At 44.7% G+C, this 16,584-nt stretch overlaps 1 protein-coding gene across 2 annotated transcripts in view; it reads left to right on the top strand.

Annotated features, from left to right (window-relative positions):
- The window catches only part of IL1RAPL2 (interleukin 1 receptor accessory protein like 2), a 311,959-nt gene that overhangs the window by 9,561 nt on the left and 285,814 nt on the right, over nt 1–16,584 (top strand). The window contains exons 1-2 of one of the 2 annotated variants that reach the window (XM_081963805.1): nt 3,564–3,578; nt 15,361–15,461. In XM_081963805.1, the coding sequence (XP_081819931.1) occupies nt 15,380–15,461 (82 nt within the window). In that variant the 5' untranslated portion in view covers nt 3,564–3,578; nt 15,361–15,379. Of the gene's footprint in view, nt 1–3,563; nt 3,579–15,360; nt 15,462–16,584 lie in introns of those variants that run through there. The other variant, XM_081963804.1, reaches the window with a different exon arrangement.

The raw sequence follows: 16,584 nt of genomic DNA, 5'->3' as shown, positions 1-16,584 counted from the left end.
GTTGCATCATGGCTCCATATATATAAAATAGCCTCTCCAGCTGGATTGGCAAAGAATATGTGTCCCTTCAAAAAAAACAAAAACATACCAACCAATCCAAAACAGAACCAGAAATTCCTGGGAATATTTTTTAAAGCATATAACTTTGATTTCCTGAACGCTGGCCTTCCTGATATTGCTTGCCATGCTTTCAATTTCAGCAAAGCTAGCTTGTCTACTCCACGAAGCAGCTGAGAATGCAAGAATGACAGTTTGGATTTTTGTTTTTAAGAGCAGAACAGGCTAATCTTCCTACAGGTTTCCATACAATAAATATTCTAGCCATTTTTGAGGAGGAGATGGACAGCTGGTATATTGGGTTTCACATGACTTTCGCTTACCCAAGGGTAATGTAGCCGCATTTACGCAGTGGGGCAAGGGAAGCGAAGACAGGATTGTGGGGAAAGTTCAAAAATTGAGACTCTCCGAAGCAGAGCTTCTATTTCTGTTGACAGACAAGAGCAACTGTTGACTTGGCTGCTTCTCCAATGGGAGGCCCATGCATTTAAACAATGGCTTGATGGGTTGGCCGAAACAGCAGGAATCGTAAAGGAAAGGATTTCCCCTACATTGCTTAGGGATGAATCAGAGATGGTACAGTTGAGCGAGCCAGCAAGAATTAGGTCTCTTAACAAGTTTGTTGCAAGGCATATTTGTTGGTCCTTGAACTGATCAATGTTTCTGCATCAACGAAGAAGTTATAGTTCTCAAGATGACCTCATAAGATTCCAGAAAAGCGAAGGCAGATAAGGGAAAGCAGATAGGAAACCTGTCATCGACAGCCCTAGACTGAATCAAAGAAATGTGACATAACAGAATAGCAATAGGACTTAGACTTGTGTACCGCTTCACAGTGCTTTATAGCCCTCTCTAATCGATTAACAGAGTCAACCTCTTGCCCCCAACAATCTGGCTCCTCAATTGACTCACCTCGGAAGGATGGAAGGCTGAGTCAACCTTGAGTTGGTGAGGATTGAACTGTTGGCAGTGAACTGAATTAGCCTGCAATACTGCATTCTAAAGGAAGGAAGGAAGGAAGGAAGGAAGGAAGGAAGGAAGGAAGGAAGGAAGGAAGGAAGGAAAATAGCAACAGCACCTAGACTTATATACCGCTTCATAGTGCTTTGCAGCCTTCTCCAAGAAATTTACCCAGTCAGCCTCTTGTCCCCAACAATCTGGATCCTCATTTGACTGACCTTCGAAGGACGGAAGTCTGAGTCAACCTTGAGCAGGATTGAGGGGATCGAACTATTGGCAATATCTGCAGGGTTAGCCTGCAATAACTGCATATAATAACCATTGCACCACCATGGCTCTTCCAGAATAACAAAGTTGGAAGAGACCTAAGAGGTCTTCTAGTTCAACCTCCTGCTCAAGCAGGAGACCCTTTGCCATTTCAGACAAATAGTGGTCCCATCGCTTCTTATAAACCATCAATCTTGGGGCACCCACAACTTCCGAAGGCAAGTCATTCTATGGGTTGATAGTTCTCACCGTTAGGAAATTCCTTCTAGGTTGCTTCTCTCCTTGATGAGTTTCCCTCCGTTGCTTCTTGTCCTGCCTTCAGTTGCTTTGGAGAATAGTTTGACTTTCTCTTCCTTGCGGCAGCCCCTCAGATATTGGAAGACTGCTATCATGTCACCCCTAGTCCTTCTCTTTCTTAGAGGTACCCAATTCCTGCAACCATGCTTCACATGCTTTAGCCTCAAAGCTCTGAGTAGCAATCCAGAGATAATGCGAAGCCCCCACCCCTGGATTGCTTGATCAATTCGAATCAAGGCACACCAAGGAAGGCTACTACTGTAGTCCCTAAACATGGTCTACAGGCTTATGAACAGCTGCCAGATGTTGCATTCAGTCTCTAAGTCACCGTGCCTTCGAGCATCTTCTAATTAACCTCGAGAACTCATGTCGTACAGTGAATTATTTCAGAATAGGATTCTAATTTATCTCTCTGTCCAGGAGAGCTCCCTGCTTGGGAGGGCGCCAAGTGGATCATTGTTTCCTTTAAAGACGTTCTCACTTTCCCCCGCTTTGATCATCCGGCTTGCTCTTCCTGCAGATAAGCATTTCCCCCTGTTTTTTAAGAAGGGACCTTGCGTTCTGAAGTCTATAAGGTGTCATGTAGAACATGCAGCTCCGAGAGAGGACATGCAAAAGGAAGAAGAAGTAATCCTCCTTTTTTGAGGTACAGCCAACAGATTTGGGAAGCAAAGAAGGAAGATCCGTTTCATGTCCCATCACCAACGTAAGAAAGGAGAGCAGCTGTTATCTAGAGCAGCGGTAACCAATTGGTGGTCTGCGAGACAATTTTGGTGTTCTGCAAAACAATTATTTGCATTTTTTAATATTGCACTAAATCAGGGGTCCTCAAACTACGGCCCCTGGGCTGGATACGTGCAATGAATGCCTGTGTTGCTGCAGAGAGTCTCCCCTTTTGGGGCCTTTTTGTGTGGGTCAGAGGGGAGCAGACTTGGGCTCTGCTTTGGCCTCCTTGTGGGGGGCTTTGGGCGAAGGTTGGAGGGAAGCGCTGCTCATGGCAAAGAGCCAGAGGGCCTCGTTCCAGTGGGACTGCATCATGGCCTGGAACTGGCTGACTATCTCAGCCCGCTGAGCCTCCAGGCACCGGTACCTGGCCTTGCACTTCCGCAGGTTTTTCCTCTGCTTGGAAAGCCTATGCTCCTAGTCCTCAGTGAGGTGCTTCTGCTGAGCCTCCTTCTCGGTCAGATCCAATTTGAACTGAGCTGTTTTGCCAACTCTTTCTCCTGGTGGCTGCTTAGCTCCAGCAACTGCCTCCTGTTGGCGCCCTCAGAAATCCAGGCGGGCAAGCGAAGAGTGGCTGGGTGGGGAGGGGTGAGCAGAGGTCGTTGAGGTGCCCCCCAAAGTGAGTGACATCAAGTTGGTCACACCCACCCAGTCATATGACCACCTTGCCACGCCCATCCAGCAAGTCATTAGGCAGATCCTATTAGTGGTCCAAGGGATTTAAAATTATGAATTTAGTGGTCCTTGATGTCCGAAAGGTTGGGACCCCTGATCTAGAGATCTAGTGACTTTTCAAAAGCATTGGATCCGTTGCGGAAAAGACTTGGTTTTCTCTCAGGACTTTCCTCGGTGATTTCCAAGCAGCTCGATTTAATAGCTGGAAAATGTGAAAGAGGTAGTCGTGTTTTGAGGAAATAGGGTACATTTACAGAAATAATAATAATAATAATAATAATAATAATAATAATAATAATAATAATAATAATAACAATAACAACAACAATAACAACAATAACAACAACAACAACAACAACAACAACAAAGGGGTCTCGGAGAAGACTGTTTCCTGTATATGAGAATAACCTGGCTATTCCAATTTGTTTCTAGCGTATCTTTGTAAGATATGAGATCTTCAGATTTGACTCAGGGAAGGCTTGCTGTCTCTTCTCCCTTAGAACTACTATATCGAAGGGGCGGGAGAGAGAGAGAGAGGGAATGAAAACCTTTGTATGGATAATTCTTTCATCAGTCAAGGAGTGGGGCTTGCTTAAGAGGTTAGTTGTTTAAACTGTTATCCATCGAGCAGCCCTTAGCAGGGAGAGCTGTGTTGGAGGATGGATGGCATGTGTGCATTATTATTTTTGTAAGATATAAGCAGTGACTTAGTGATGGATGAGAATATTTGAACACGAGGATGGAACTGTGTGGTTTTTGGGGTGTTCTCTGAGCTTAGTGACTTTTCATTACCCAACTAGGTTACACCATCAGGGTTACAAAAGGAATGGGGTTTGTGGAGTGGATGAAAAGGAGATGAGGAGGAAGAGGAGGAGGAGGAAGAGGATTCCTTGGTGCTCTCTGAACTTGGTAGTTTTCTTACAGACGTTTCATTACCTATCTAGGTGATATTGTCAGTGTTAGAAGGGAGCGGGGTTTGCTCTGTCTAAAGGAGTGCTTTGAAGGTTTGTCGAAGGGAGATGTGGCCCACACAACAAAGGAGGAGACCAAAACACCTCCTTGTCAGTAATCAACACTCAGATCAGCAAAGCTTAACACCAGGATTAACACTAGACCAACAATCAAGCAGTAAACAATGCTCCCAATAAAGGAACTACCAACTCAGGCAAACAATCAAACAAACAGGAAATACAACCTATTTTTTTTTTAAAAAACCACCAAAAACACTCTCAGGAACACTGGGAGGATATATAAACAGAGCAAACCCCACTCCCTTCTAGCACTGAGGATGTTGCCTAGTTTGGTAATGAAACATCTGCAAGAAAACCACCAAGCTCGGAGAGCAGCAAGGACCCCGCTGTCACCTTACATGGCTTCCTTCCTTCCCTCCTCCTCCAAATTGTAAATAAATTAAAACTGGAACCCTTCCAATTCTTTACTCCAAATGGATATGGAAATATCTTGGATAAAATCAAGGATTACAGTTCAACTTGAGATGACTTAGTTCCTGAAGCCCCAAACAAGAACATCAAAATGGCAATTATTTTCTTTGAATTGTTTAGTTTGGTTGAGAGTAGAGGTGAAGAGGCATCAAAATATTCCTGAATCAGGCTTGTGGCAGGATAGTTAACTTTATGCAGATACTCCTCAATCTAGCACCAAAATGTCTTATTTTTCCATGTTTATTTTATTTTATTTATATAATATTCAATTTCCATCGAACAGTGTTTGATCTGGGTACAGTTTTTTTTTAAAACAATCATAATCCACATATTTGTTGTAGCATTCCTCACAATAATATTGATAATATAATAAGAATAATACTTAATATCTTCTATCTAACAACTATCCACATTAATATTTCCTCTTTTTATGTCTCCTCCTTTCTGACTTCTGTTTTTGTTTTCTAGCCATTGATAAAATACATCCCATATCAAAAACATATTCAGTTTCTTCTTTATCCTTAAAAGTGAGTGTTAATCTATCCATTTCTGTACGTTCTAATATGTTCTTAATTGCATTCTCATCTGACGGAATCTCATCGTTTTTCCATTGCTGCGCAAACAAAATTCTGGTTGCGGTTAGTTTATGTAAAACCAGATATATAGTCTTTTTCATCATAGAAACTTAGGACCAAACTTTCTGCTGTTAAGCGGGGGTCACTTGTTAAAGTGAGCTAAACTGGGCCTTGGTGTCTTTTGCTTTTCGTTTTGTTTTGGAACTATCTGCCAGCCTTCATTGGATTCAGCCATAAAACCCAAAGTGTATTATTAGAAAGAAAAGCAGAAATGGTGGCAAACTGGAATAACTTTTATCATTATTTTTTGGCATCATCGATTCCATAATTGGCCAGGCGCCATTTGTTGCTTCTGGCCGACACGATCTTCTCCTCCAACGGAGCCCCGTTGGGAGTTGGTATGTTATGGTTTGACTTCAAATATTTATAGCCGTCCAAAGGCTTCTGTGCGAGATGAAAAAGAGAATGCACCTCCTCCTTCTTAAATAATTGTGTGGTGGAGAGGCTGGGCTGATTTCACACCTGCATCTCAAATACCCCACATGGGATGTGGAATGGATGTCAGGGAGGGCAAACCAAGAGCTAAAACTACAGGTAGACCTTGATTTCCAACAATTCATTTAGAGACTCTTCCAGCACTGATGATGTTACTTAGTTGGGTCATGAAATGTCTGCAATTAAACCATCAAGCTCAGAGAGCACCAAGGACCCCATAGCCCTCCTCTTCTTCTATGCCACCAACCCCACTTCCTTCTAGCACTGATGCGGTTACCTAGTTGGGTCACGAAACGTCTGCAAGAAAACCACCAAGATCAGAGAGCATCGGGGACCCCACAGTTCAGCCCTCAGCGACCATCTTTTAAGCTCGATTGTTCCAATCAAGTTCAGATAGCACCATGGACTCCCCAGTTCAACTCTGGATTACAAATATTCTCTTCTGTAGAGTTGTTTATTTAAATCTTAGCGGTAGGTTCACACAACTCCTTTAAACCAAACGCGTTTATGCAAACTTTGATAATGCAGGAGTCCTACCTTTCTAAGCCATAATCCTTGGATATCCCAGTGTTTTTTTTTTCAAGTGGCAACTGGGCTTTCTGGTTTTCCTTTGAAGACGTTTCACTTCTCATCCAAGAAGCTTCTTCGGCTCTGAGAGAAATTGAAGAAGCTTCTGAGAGAAGCTGAAGAAAATTCTGAGATGAGAAGCAAAACCTCTTCAAAGAAAAAACAGAAAGTTCAGTTGCCTCTCAAAAAAAAAGCAACCATGTGGCAACCATGACATTGGATGACTGAGAATCTCCCTGGAAATAACCCCTGGATAGTTGTAATTTTATTTTAGTTTTTATTCCTTCCCCCATCTTTATTCTGACCTGGGCTTCCCCAAAAAGCACGAAGCAGATTCCTGGTCCCGACAAAATCCCTTTTATTAAACGAATGGGAATTCCTCTCATTCACATTCAGCAAAAGCCTGGCAAACAGTCCTTCAAAGGAATATTTATGACTACAGACCTTATCTATCTTGGAAAGCTGCCATGTAAATATTTTTCAAGCGCAAGGCAGTGCAAGACTTGACACAGAGTCCCCGAGATTCATGGACAGATATTCACACTCCAGCAAAGTCTTTCAAGGGAGGATTTACAGTCACAGACCTTATCTGGCTTGGAGAGCTGCCAGGTCCATATCTACAAAACGTGGCCAGGAGTCTCAGAGAGTCATAAACAAATTAAGCGAACAAATTGTTTCCTGCAAAAGCCTACTCCCCTTTAGCTCCTCTTTTATTTCCTCTGCGTGGGGGCATTCATCATCCCCCTGTGGCCTTACTCCCAGGTCAACCCGTTCTTTAGCTGTTCCCTTCGTCTGGCAACTCTGCATATGCGAACCCTGGGAACAGGCTCCAGCTGTTCCTCTGCCTCACTGCTGTCTAGCTCCGAATGCAGCTGATAACTGTCAGACGGTCTTGGCCCCCTCTCTGCCTCCGACGCAGAGTCCTCATCAGAGCCTTCCCCAGACTCCAGGAGTGGCCCAGGTTCCTCCCCAACCGCCTCAATGTCCGATTCTGCTGCCAGCTCCACTGGCTGCTGGTGGGCCACAACAATCTCTTCCTGTTGTTCTTCCTTCCCTGAGTTCTAGAGAAATCCAAAATTTCAGCCTTCCTTCTGAGCATTTTCATTGCGTGAGATCAACAGATCTCCGTAAGGTTTGAGATGGCACTAACGCTACCATGTATTTTTATAATGAGCTGCCGCGTTGAGGAGATGGGAAAAACCAGCTTCACTGTTGCATTTGATTCAGTTCTCACTGTCAAACGGAGCTTGTCATCGTGGTTTAATGGAAAAGCTTTGATTGAATTTAATGGAATTGGATTGCTGCTTGAAGCCCTAAGACAGGTTCTTAGCTCTGACTCTATTACCATGTAGACAATCCTAGTTTGGGTTTTTTGGGGAGTGGGGAGGAAGGTTTCCTTAACGACAGCAAACCGAGAGTGAAAATCTGTTATCTTCAATCAATTAATCCCTGTCTCATTATAATGCACAGCTTTAATTACAGGTATGTGTCAGGGTTGCTAAGGCGCAACCCAAATTATTATAACAGATATGCTTAAATGTCAAGCCTGCACGAAAGGGAAAAGGCCCCGGGGGCAAAAACCAACTTTCCATTTCTGTCAACATCGTGGCATCCTTATTGCGTCTGTTATGAAAACCGGTCATTAGAAATAAAACCACCACTCTGCCTTGAGTCTTAAAATTGATAGGGTTTACGATGGTTTCTAGGTTTTTCCCCCCTCCCCCTATTCAAAAGATGAACACGTTTGTGTAAAAATCCCTCACCTCATTCTGAGTTAGTTTAACTTCAGGTTTGCTGCAGGGAAATTGGAGAAAAATGTCTCTAGCCTTCCATTCTATTTAAAAGTGATTGAAAGTATCCCTGAAAAAGGGACTAGTAAGTAGAATAGAATAACAGAGTTGGAAGGGACCTTGGAGGTCTTCTAGTCCAACTCCCTACTCAGGCAGGAAAGCCTACACCACTTCAGAGAAATGGATATCCAACATCTTCTTAAAAACTTCCAGTGTTGGCCCATTCACAACTTCTGGAGGCAAGCTATTCCACTGATTAATTGTTCTATGTGTCAGGAAATTTCTCCTAAATTCCAGGTTGCTTCTCTCCTTGATTAGTTTCCATCCGTTACTCCTTATCCTGCCTTCAGGTGCTTTGGAAAATAGGTTGACCCCCTGTTCTGACCCACCTCGTCCCCCACCAACACACACTCCGAGCCAAAGATAAGTTACAGAATTTATTTACAGACAGGTCCTTGGCAGCAATCCAACACAGATAAGCTTCAGCAGCAATCCAGCCTGCCAAGCCACAATACTGTTCTCCAACATTAGTTAATGCGTTGACTTCTGCAAAAGGGCGTGTGCACAAGCAGTCCTTTTATAGTCTGGAGAGGAGTCTAATTACCATCAGCCGAGTGCAATTACCTCCTGTAACTGCGCAACTGTTCCTGACGCCTATTAGCTCTACGGTGACGAGCATCCAGCAACAACTCACTGCTGACGTCCGACTCACACTCCCTTGTCTCCTCCCCACTGCTCCAAGGCATGACATCAGGAGCACACTCCCTTTGGCTTTCACCACTGCTCCATGCCTCAGGTGCCTCCTGGTGGCCAACCAGCCTCTCTGATCCCTGCTCGGAGTCGGAACCCTGTCCAGGGTCCTCCACATCCTCCAGAGCCGACTCATAGGGACCCTCACTGTCGGAGTCTGGTGGCAGCTCCAACGGCTCCTGCTGGGCCACAACACCCCTCTTCCTCTTTGGGGCAGCAGGCCCTCAAATATTGGAAGAATGCCCTCATGTTTCCCCTGGTCCTTCTCCTCACTAGACCAGCCATTCCCAGTTCCTGCAACCGTTCTTCATATGTTTCAGCCTCCAGTCCCCTCATCATCTTTGTTGCTTTGTTGCTTTGTTGCTTTGTTGCTTTTCTCTGCACTTTTTCTAGAGTCTCAACACGGGGGGAGTTACTTTTTTAAACATACGACAGTTCTTTGAACAACTGTTTTTCACACCACGACTGTAACAGCATCCCCCTGGTCACCTGATTAAAATCCAGAGCCTTGGCAACTGACTCATAATTATGACCGGGGTGACATGATCCCCTTTTGCGACCTTCTGATGAGGAAAGGCAAAGCGGGGGGGGGGGGGAGAGTCAGGTTGACTTAACAACTGTGTTACTCATTTAACAACTGCAATGATTCACTTAACAGCCAGGGCACAAAAGGTCGTAAAATGAGGCAAAGCTCACTTCCCAACTGTCTCAGCGTGGCATGGAGGGAAATTAAGTTTAATGGTGCTTCTTGGGATGAAGGTGGGTGATAATCCTTGTGTGTTTTACGTGGAGACAAAAAAAGAATATTTTGTTTTTGTGGTTCAGTGATGCTCTGGTTCTGTTAAATACAGGCAGTCCTCGACTGCCACAACCACAACGGAGCCCAAAATTTCTGTTGTTAAGGGAGACATTTGCTAAGCGAAGTTTGCCCCCTGATTGCCACCTTTCTTGGCGGCAAAATACCATAGTCGTTACATTAGGAACACGGTTGTTAAGTGAATCTGATTTCCCTCTTAACTTCGCTTGTCAGAAGGTCGTAAAGAGGGGATCACATGACACACACCCCGCCATGGTCATAAATACGAGTCAGATTCCAAGCCTTTCAATGCTGATCATGTGATCGTGGGGATGCCACAAACGATCGCAAGGGTGAAAAATGGTCATAACTCCCCTTTTCAGTGCCGTCGTAACTTCAAATGGTCACTAAGTGAACTGTTGTAAGTCGAGGATCACCCGTACTTCAGATTTAGTCCCTGTATTTAATTCCTTGGAAAAGTTGGCTTTGAAAAGACACCGTGCCAATTTTAGAAACAAAATTGAATAACGCAGAAATTGAGAATAAGGTTATTTTTAAAAAAAAAAAAATCTTGAAAGGGAATTTTGTGAGGAGTCTTTATATGTATGGTAGCTCTCCCCCCCCCTTTTCTCCTTTCTTGTCTTCAGGCGGCATAACTCTCCTTAGGAATATGTGCCGAAGACGGAAAACATATCTCTATATACAGATCTGTATTCAAATCCTACTCTACATATTTTTTTTTTGCAGTTTAACAGCTGGCATTTTCAAAGGAAATCCAGGGAGATCATTCCCCCCCCCCTTTGCCCCCTTCCTTATTGTATCTGATTCAGATGAACGTATCGCTTTATTATGGTGAGATTAAATGGAGGTTTAATTGCTTTGTCATGGCAAATCATCCTACACGTTAGAGGACAATACGAGCGGGTGGGAGCAGCCAGGGAGCACCCATATCCAGAGAGATCAAATATTCCTATTTTAAAAAAATCTCTAGCTGCTGATCTCTAGCAGGCTAACAAGTCCATCCGGCAGGGAGACAAGTAGTTGTCTGCCATACCTATTCATCTCCACCCCTGCCTTTGATCCCCAGAGCTAGTGGCAGTGGCTCTTCCGTCCTAAGGACCACCCCATAGATTTCCACTGCTCTCCTCTCCTCTGCCTTCTGTGCATCTGCGTGTCAGGCAGTGACGTGCAGTCAGGGGAGGCAGGGGAGGCAGAGCCTCACCACTCTCATCATGAAAATAAAAAAAAAATTACTCCAGGAAGCCGTGAAAGTGGCTGGGAGAGGTGCGCGGCTTGGTTTAGCCTCCCTGGACATCTCAGCAGCAGCCCCAAGTGTGCCGATCTCGCCATTTTTTGCATCGGGCTAGCCTGGGATCCTTGCAAGGGGAATGGGACCATGTGTGCAGGCAGCTCCTCAATGCCAGCCTCAGATCAGCGCAGCCGCGGTCCCCTTCATGTTGGCTTAGGAAGGAGGGGAATGGGACCACGTATGCAGGGGAAGGGGATCGCGGCTGTGCTAATCTGAGGCTGTGCGCTGCTGAGGAGCCGCCTGCACACGTCCCATTCCCCTTGCAAGGATCCCGGGCTCGCCCGATGCAACAAATGCCTAGGTAACATCATCAGTGCTAGAAAGGGGGGGGGGGGAGGAGAAAGGAGAAGTTTCTCTTCTCAGAAATGTCTTCTCAGTGAAGCTGCGGCAGCCTGTCTGTCCCTTTCTGACATTTCTGAGAAGAGAAACTTCTCCGTTTGGGCTGCGCCCATGCGATCGGAGCAACCACGCAGTTTGATGACGTCACCAGCCTCACCAGTCATAAACCTCACCGCACGTCACTGGTGTCAGGCACTGGACCCAGCTGTTCCTCCTCTTCCTCATCAGCCACCTCCAGACCTGGGGGCTGTTGACTCCCCATCTGAGGGCTGACGGACATCTGTCTCTCTCTCTGTGCCAGCTCCATTCCCTCTTCCCCCTCGGAGCTCTCAGGTTGCCTTGATGCTGACCCTGACTCCCACTCCTCCTCCTCCTCCTCCTCCTCCTCCTCCTCCTCCTCCTCCTCCTCCTCCTCCTCTGATTCGGCTGCTGGGGGACCTGGCAGCCGACTGCCACAATACTTTCCTTGCCACAGTTGTTAAGCGAATCAAAGGTGTCAAAACTCACTTAACAACAGTCTCGCTTAGCAGCAGAAATGTTGGGCTCAATTGTGGTCATATCACATCACGAGGACTCCCTGCAATCTATCATTGGCGCCCACTAAGAATGTTCTGCCAATTCTGTCCAGTCAACTTTTAAGGCTCCCAAATTCCTGGTTGTTATTAGACTTTGTGGTGACGAGACCATTTGTGTATTTCTTTCACTGATTAGATTCATTATCTGCCACAATTCCTAGCTGCTTGCCAGCAACAGAGCAATAAAACATGGAAGTAAAGGAGGAAATTAAAACGACATCATGTCAACCTACATAACATTATGAGTCCAAATTCTGCCGCCCTCTCTGGTCTCGTGCATCCTTGTAGGACCTCCAGAACCTCTTTCTTTCCATAGTTTCCAAAAGGACAAAAGTGGAAGGCCCAAGGAGACCTTGCTGGAAAAGGCAAGACCTCTGCAGGTCCATCGTCAGGGGCTGGGATTGAGAAGTTTTAACAACCGGTTCTCTCCCCAGTTGCTGGGTGGGTGTGGCCTACTCAGCCTCTTGCACCATAGCAGGGGGTGGTGGTGGCATTTTCACCCTCCCCAGGCTCCAGTGGCTTTTTACGAGCCTCCAGGAGGGCAAAAATGATTTCCCCCCGGGCTCCGGAGGCCCTCCGGAAGCTGGAAATGGGCCCGTTTCTGGACTTCTGGAAATTCCAGTAGGCCTGTTTTTTCCCCCTCCCCAGGCTCTGGAGGCTTTCCCCGAGCTTCTGGGAAGGCAAAAATGATTCCCCCCCCAGGCTTTGGAGGCCTTCCGGAAGCCGGAAACGGGCCCTTTTCTGGACTTCTGGAACTTCCGGTAGGTCAGTTTTCCGCCCTTTCAGAGCCTCCGTGCAGGCCCTGCACTTACCTGGCGTGATGAATGGGCTGGGTGGAGACTCCTGGGAGGGTGGGGCAGGGTGGGTGGGGCCAGCCAGTCCTTGCAATAACCGGTTTGGAGAACCAGATGCAAAATTAGTATCTGGTTCGCCCAAACCGCTCCGAACCAGCTGAATCCCACCCTATCCGTGATGGTACCTCATGGTTTCTCCTGAGATGGAGAAGATATGCAGATGGAGTTGGTTAGAACAATTAGGTCAATGGATTAGAATAGTTAGAACAATTCATCGGTGGAACAACTTGCCTCCAGAGGTTGTGGGTGCAGCCATTTGTCTGGAATTTCTATGGAGATTCTCCATCATCCAGGTCATGGTTGTCCCAAAGGTGCTTTTTTTCAAGAGGCAACTGGACTTTCTGGGTTTTCTCTGAAGACGTTTCACTTCTCATCCAAGAAGCTTCTTCAGCTCTGATTTGTGTCTATACCATTTGGAATGGGATAGGGTCTCCTGGCTGAACAAGGGGTTGGACTGGAAGACCTCCAAGGTCCCTTCCAACTTTGTTATTCTGAGATTCCAGATGGAGAGGAAGTTCTTGAAGATACTTTGCACTCCAATTTAGAACTTTGTACTGTGTGAAGTCCTACTTCCTTTTATAGGGCTCAACTCCTCCATCCTTCAGAGTCATTGAAAGATGCAAACATGGGAGGAATAGTTGGGCATTTTCACTTTTTCCATCTCAACTTAGTTGTGCTCTTTGATTTTTTTTTTTTTTTACACACAAAGAACTGTCAATATTGTAAACTCTCTTCTCGGAGAGCAATTTTTGTTTATTGATAATTTTGGTTCCCTTGTTCTAATCCTACAATATCCATTGAGGGAATATGGATATGGAGACAGTTTGGTCTGGTGGTTAAGGCAAGAGGCTATGAGTTCAAGTTCTCCCTTAGCCATGAATGCTGGCTGGGAGATTTTGGGCCAACCATCAGGAGACTGGGAGTTCTAGTCCTACCTTAGGCATGAAATCTCACTAGGTGATTTGGGGCCAATCACCAGGAAACTGGGAGTTCTAGTCCTCCCTTAACCATGAATGCCAGCCTGGTGATTTTGGGCCAGCCACCAGGAGATTGGGAGTTCTAGTCCTGCTTTAGGCATGAAATTCCACAAGGTGATTTTGGGTCAATCACCAGGAGACTGTGAGTTCTAGTCCTGATTTAGGCATGAAAGCCAGTTTGGTGACTTTGGGCTAGTCCCTTTCTCTCAACTCAACCCAACCTCACAGGGTTGTTGTGTTGGGGAAAAGAGGAGGAGGAAAATGTATGTTCATCTCCTTGAGATATTTGTAAAAATAATAAAGGCAGGATACAAATAAATAAATATGGACGAACAAGTGACTTCTTGTTTTTAATCTCATTCTTATATTTTGTTTTTAACTTTCTTCCAAGCTAAGATGTTTTTAATTTTTAAACATTTCTTCAAGGACAAGATTTTTTTAAAAAAACTTAGCACCAAAGGTTGTGCCCTAGGCGCATTTCTCCCATTAGACCAACTTGCGAACAAAAAAAGTACAATTTCAATGTTTTGTTTTTTGCAAACAAGTCCTTACACGATGCATTTTTTTTGGTACAGTTTCCAGAACTCATGGCTTTGCTGGTGAACCCCTTTACAAAATTGAAGTGGTAACTGTTAATTTGAAACATGGATTTAGCTTGATATCAAAATCTAACATAAGCAAAGCTCTCCCCTTGTTTAGCCATGAGCAGTGTGGTTGCCACGCATGTATCAAATGATATTTCTGGCTGAAAACAATAAAGACAGCTTCCATAATGCTTAAACCGTAGTGGGAATAAGTTGCTTTTTTTAATTAAAAATGTTTCATTTTCTGCCACTTAAATGTAACTGTTGGGAGGACCCAGGAAGAGGCATTAATAGACCGCAGAACAAGAAGCTGTTACTGCTTTTTGGCTGAAGAGTGCGAAGTGGGAAAGCAATTTGTGGAGATCCACTTGAAAATCATCCAGCATAACTTCATAATCACAATTATCTGTTAGAAGATTTAGTTCAATTACTTTATCTCTCTGTTGTTGTTTTTTTAAAAAAACCCTCACTTTCCCCTCTTGTCAAGGTGGCCCTACTTGAGCTGGGATTTGAATCTTCTAAAAAAAAAGGTTAAAAAACTCTTCCTGGCATACTAACGTCTTCATTATCTGTTGTTGAATAGCTTTTGTGACTTGCTCTGTCCTCTTGTTTCCATTCGTTCTCCTTGCACTAAAGTCAAGTCATCTAAGTCGAGTTAGACTTCTGAAGACTTTATGGAGGCATCTTGTGATTTTCTAGTCTAGCACTGATGATATTATCTAGTTGGGTCATGAAATGCCTGCAAGAAAACCATCAAGCTCAGAGAGCACCAAGGACCCCACAGTCTTTCTCTTCCTCCTCCTCTTCCTCCCACTGATGATATCACCTAGCTGGGTCATGAAATGGCTGCAAGAAAACCACCAAGCTTAGAGACCACCAAGGACCTCACAGTCTCCTCCTCCCCCTCCTCCCCCCTCCTCGCCCTCTTCCTCCCCCCCCCTACTGATGGTGTTACCTACCTGGGTCATGAAAGGCCTGCAAGGAAACAACCAAGCTCAGAGAGCACCAAGGACCTCACATTCCTCCTCCTCCTCCTCCTCCCATGGACGATGTCACCTAGTTGGGTCATGAAACGTCTGCAAGAAAACCACCAAGCTCAGAGAGCACCAAGGACCCCTCCGTCCAACCCTGAGCTTACAAGCATTCCCTTCCATTGCCAGGGACAGGAATGTTCTGGGATGTAAACATTTGGACTTGAACTCCCTGGGTCCTGTTAAAGTTGTTGCACCACAAAGCATTTGCAGGGAGGCTCGAAAGAGAATAACGTGCAGAAATACACATCTGGGGGAGAGTTGGGTTGGGACTTATAACATCTGTATGCATTTCAGCTGCCAAAGGGAGTAGAAGATGAAGCCTGCTCGTCTCTTGGCCTTTGCAGTTTTTGTGGCCCTCTGCAGAAGCATGAAGCTGGTATCCAAGAGAAATTCAGGTAAGTGTCAGATGCTTATTTCCAATAATCTTTGGAAACGATTGGACAGTGTATTCTTTTGGAGAATAAGTGGCTTCCGTTTGGTTGTTTCTATTGAGTGGTGCAATTTAGTGAAGGTTGAAATCTTGTGACTTGAGATAAGTTCCGTAGCGTCAGTGGTTTCAGGCCGGAGATCAAAGGAAGCCAGTTGCTCTATAGAGATAGTCCTTGAGTTATAACCATATGTTTCCTGACCGTTCCGAGTTACACTGGCACTAAAAAAAGGAACTTATGGCTGTTCCTCACACTTATGACTATCACAACATCTCCAAGCTCCTGCAATCAAAAAATGGACGCTTTGCAATAGACATGGAAGGAGATTCCTGGGATCACTTGATCCCCATTTGCAACCTTCCAGGTGGCTTCTGACAAGCCAAGTCAGCTGGGGAAGCTGAATTCAATGAATAATCATGTGATTCACTGAACTACACTGATTTGCTTAAAAACATGGCAAAAAATGTTGCAGAATCAGGTCTGACTCACTGATCAACCTCTTTGCTTTGCGATGGAAATTCTGAATTCCAACAGTGATGGTCATAAACCAAGGACTACCTTTACTATGAAAGTATTTTCTGTGTTTCGTATTCTATGCATTCTATTCTACATATTCAGTGTATTATGCATTCTGTGCATTCATGATTCTTCGTGGCATTGGTATGTTAATTGAAACTGATGTTAGGGTTAATCTAATGAGCGGTTCCTTGCTTTTTATTTTCCACTGTTACCTTCTGGCCCCCTTGTTTTAAAATCCAAAAGTAAGCGTAATCTTTAGAAAGCATATCCTTTTCAAAAGAGGGCTTCAGGTTTTTTTTAAAGTTTATAAGAAATTATACCATAATGGGCTTTTACTTTGTACAATATCCTTGAAGATTTAAAGGTCTCAGCAATGAATTTATATGCTTTGTCCAGGGAGATATTTAAGTACAGAATTCCACACGCTTATCTGGGGATTGTTCCAATCCTAGGTTGATTGATTTGCGAGCAGCGGAAAAGGTATACATTGCAAGGAAAGTATTACATGCAAACAGTTAGTAATTCTAAATGTTTGTATCTCCACCGAAGAACTCGCTGTTTTGCTCCTTGG

Source organism: Natrix helvetica, assembly GCF_964273705.1.
Source record: "Natrix helvetica genome assembly, chromosome: 11".
Lineage (NCBI taxonomy): Eukaryota > Metazoa > Chordata > Lepidosauria > Squamata > Natricidae > Natrix > Natrix helvetica.
The sequence above is the reverse complement of the archived record's forward strand: the minus strand, read 5'-3'. Positions and strand labels throughout refer to the sequence as shown.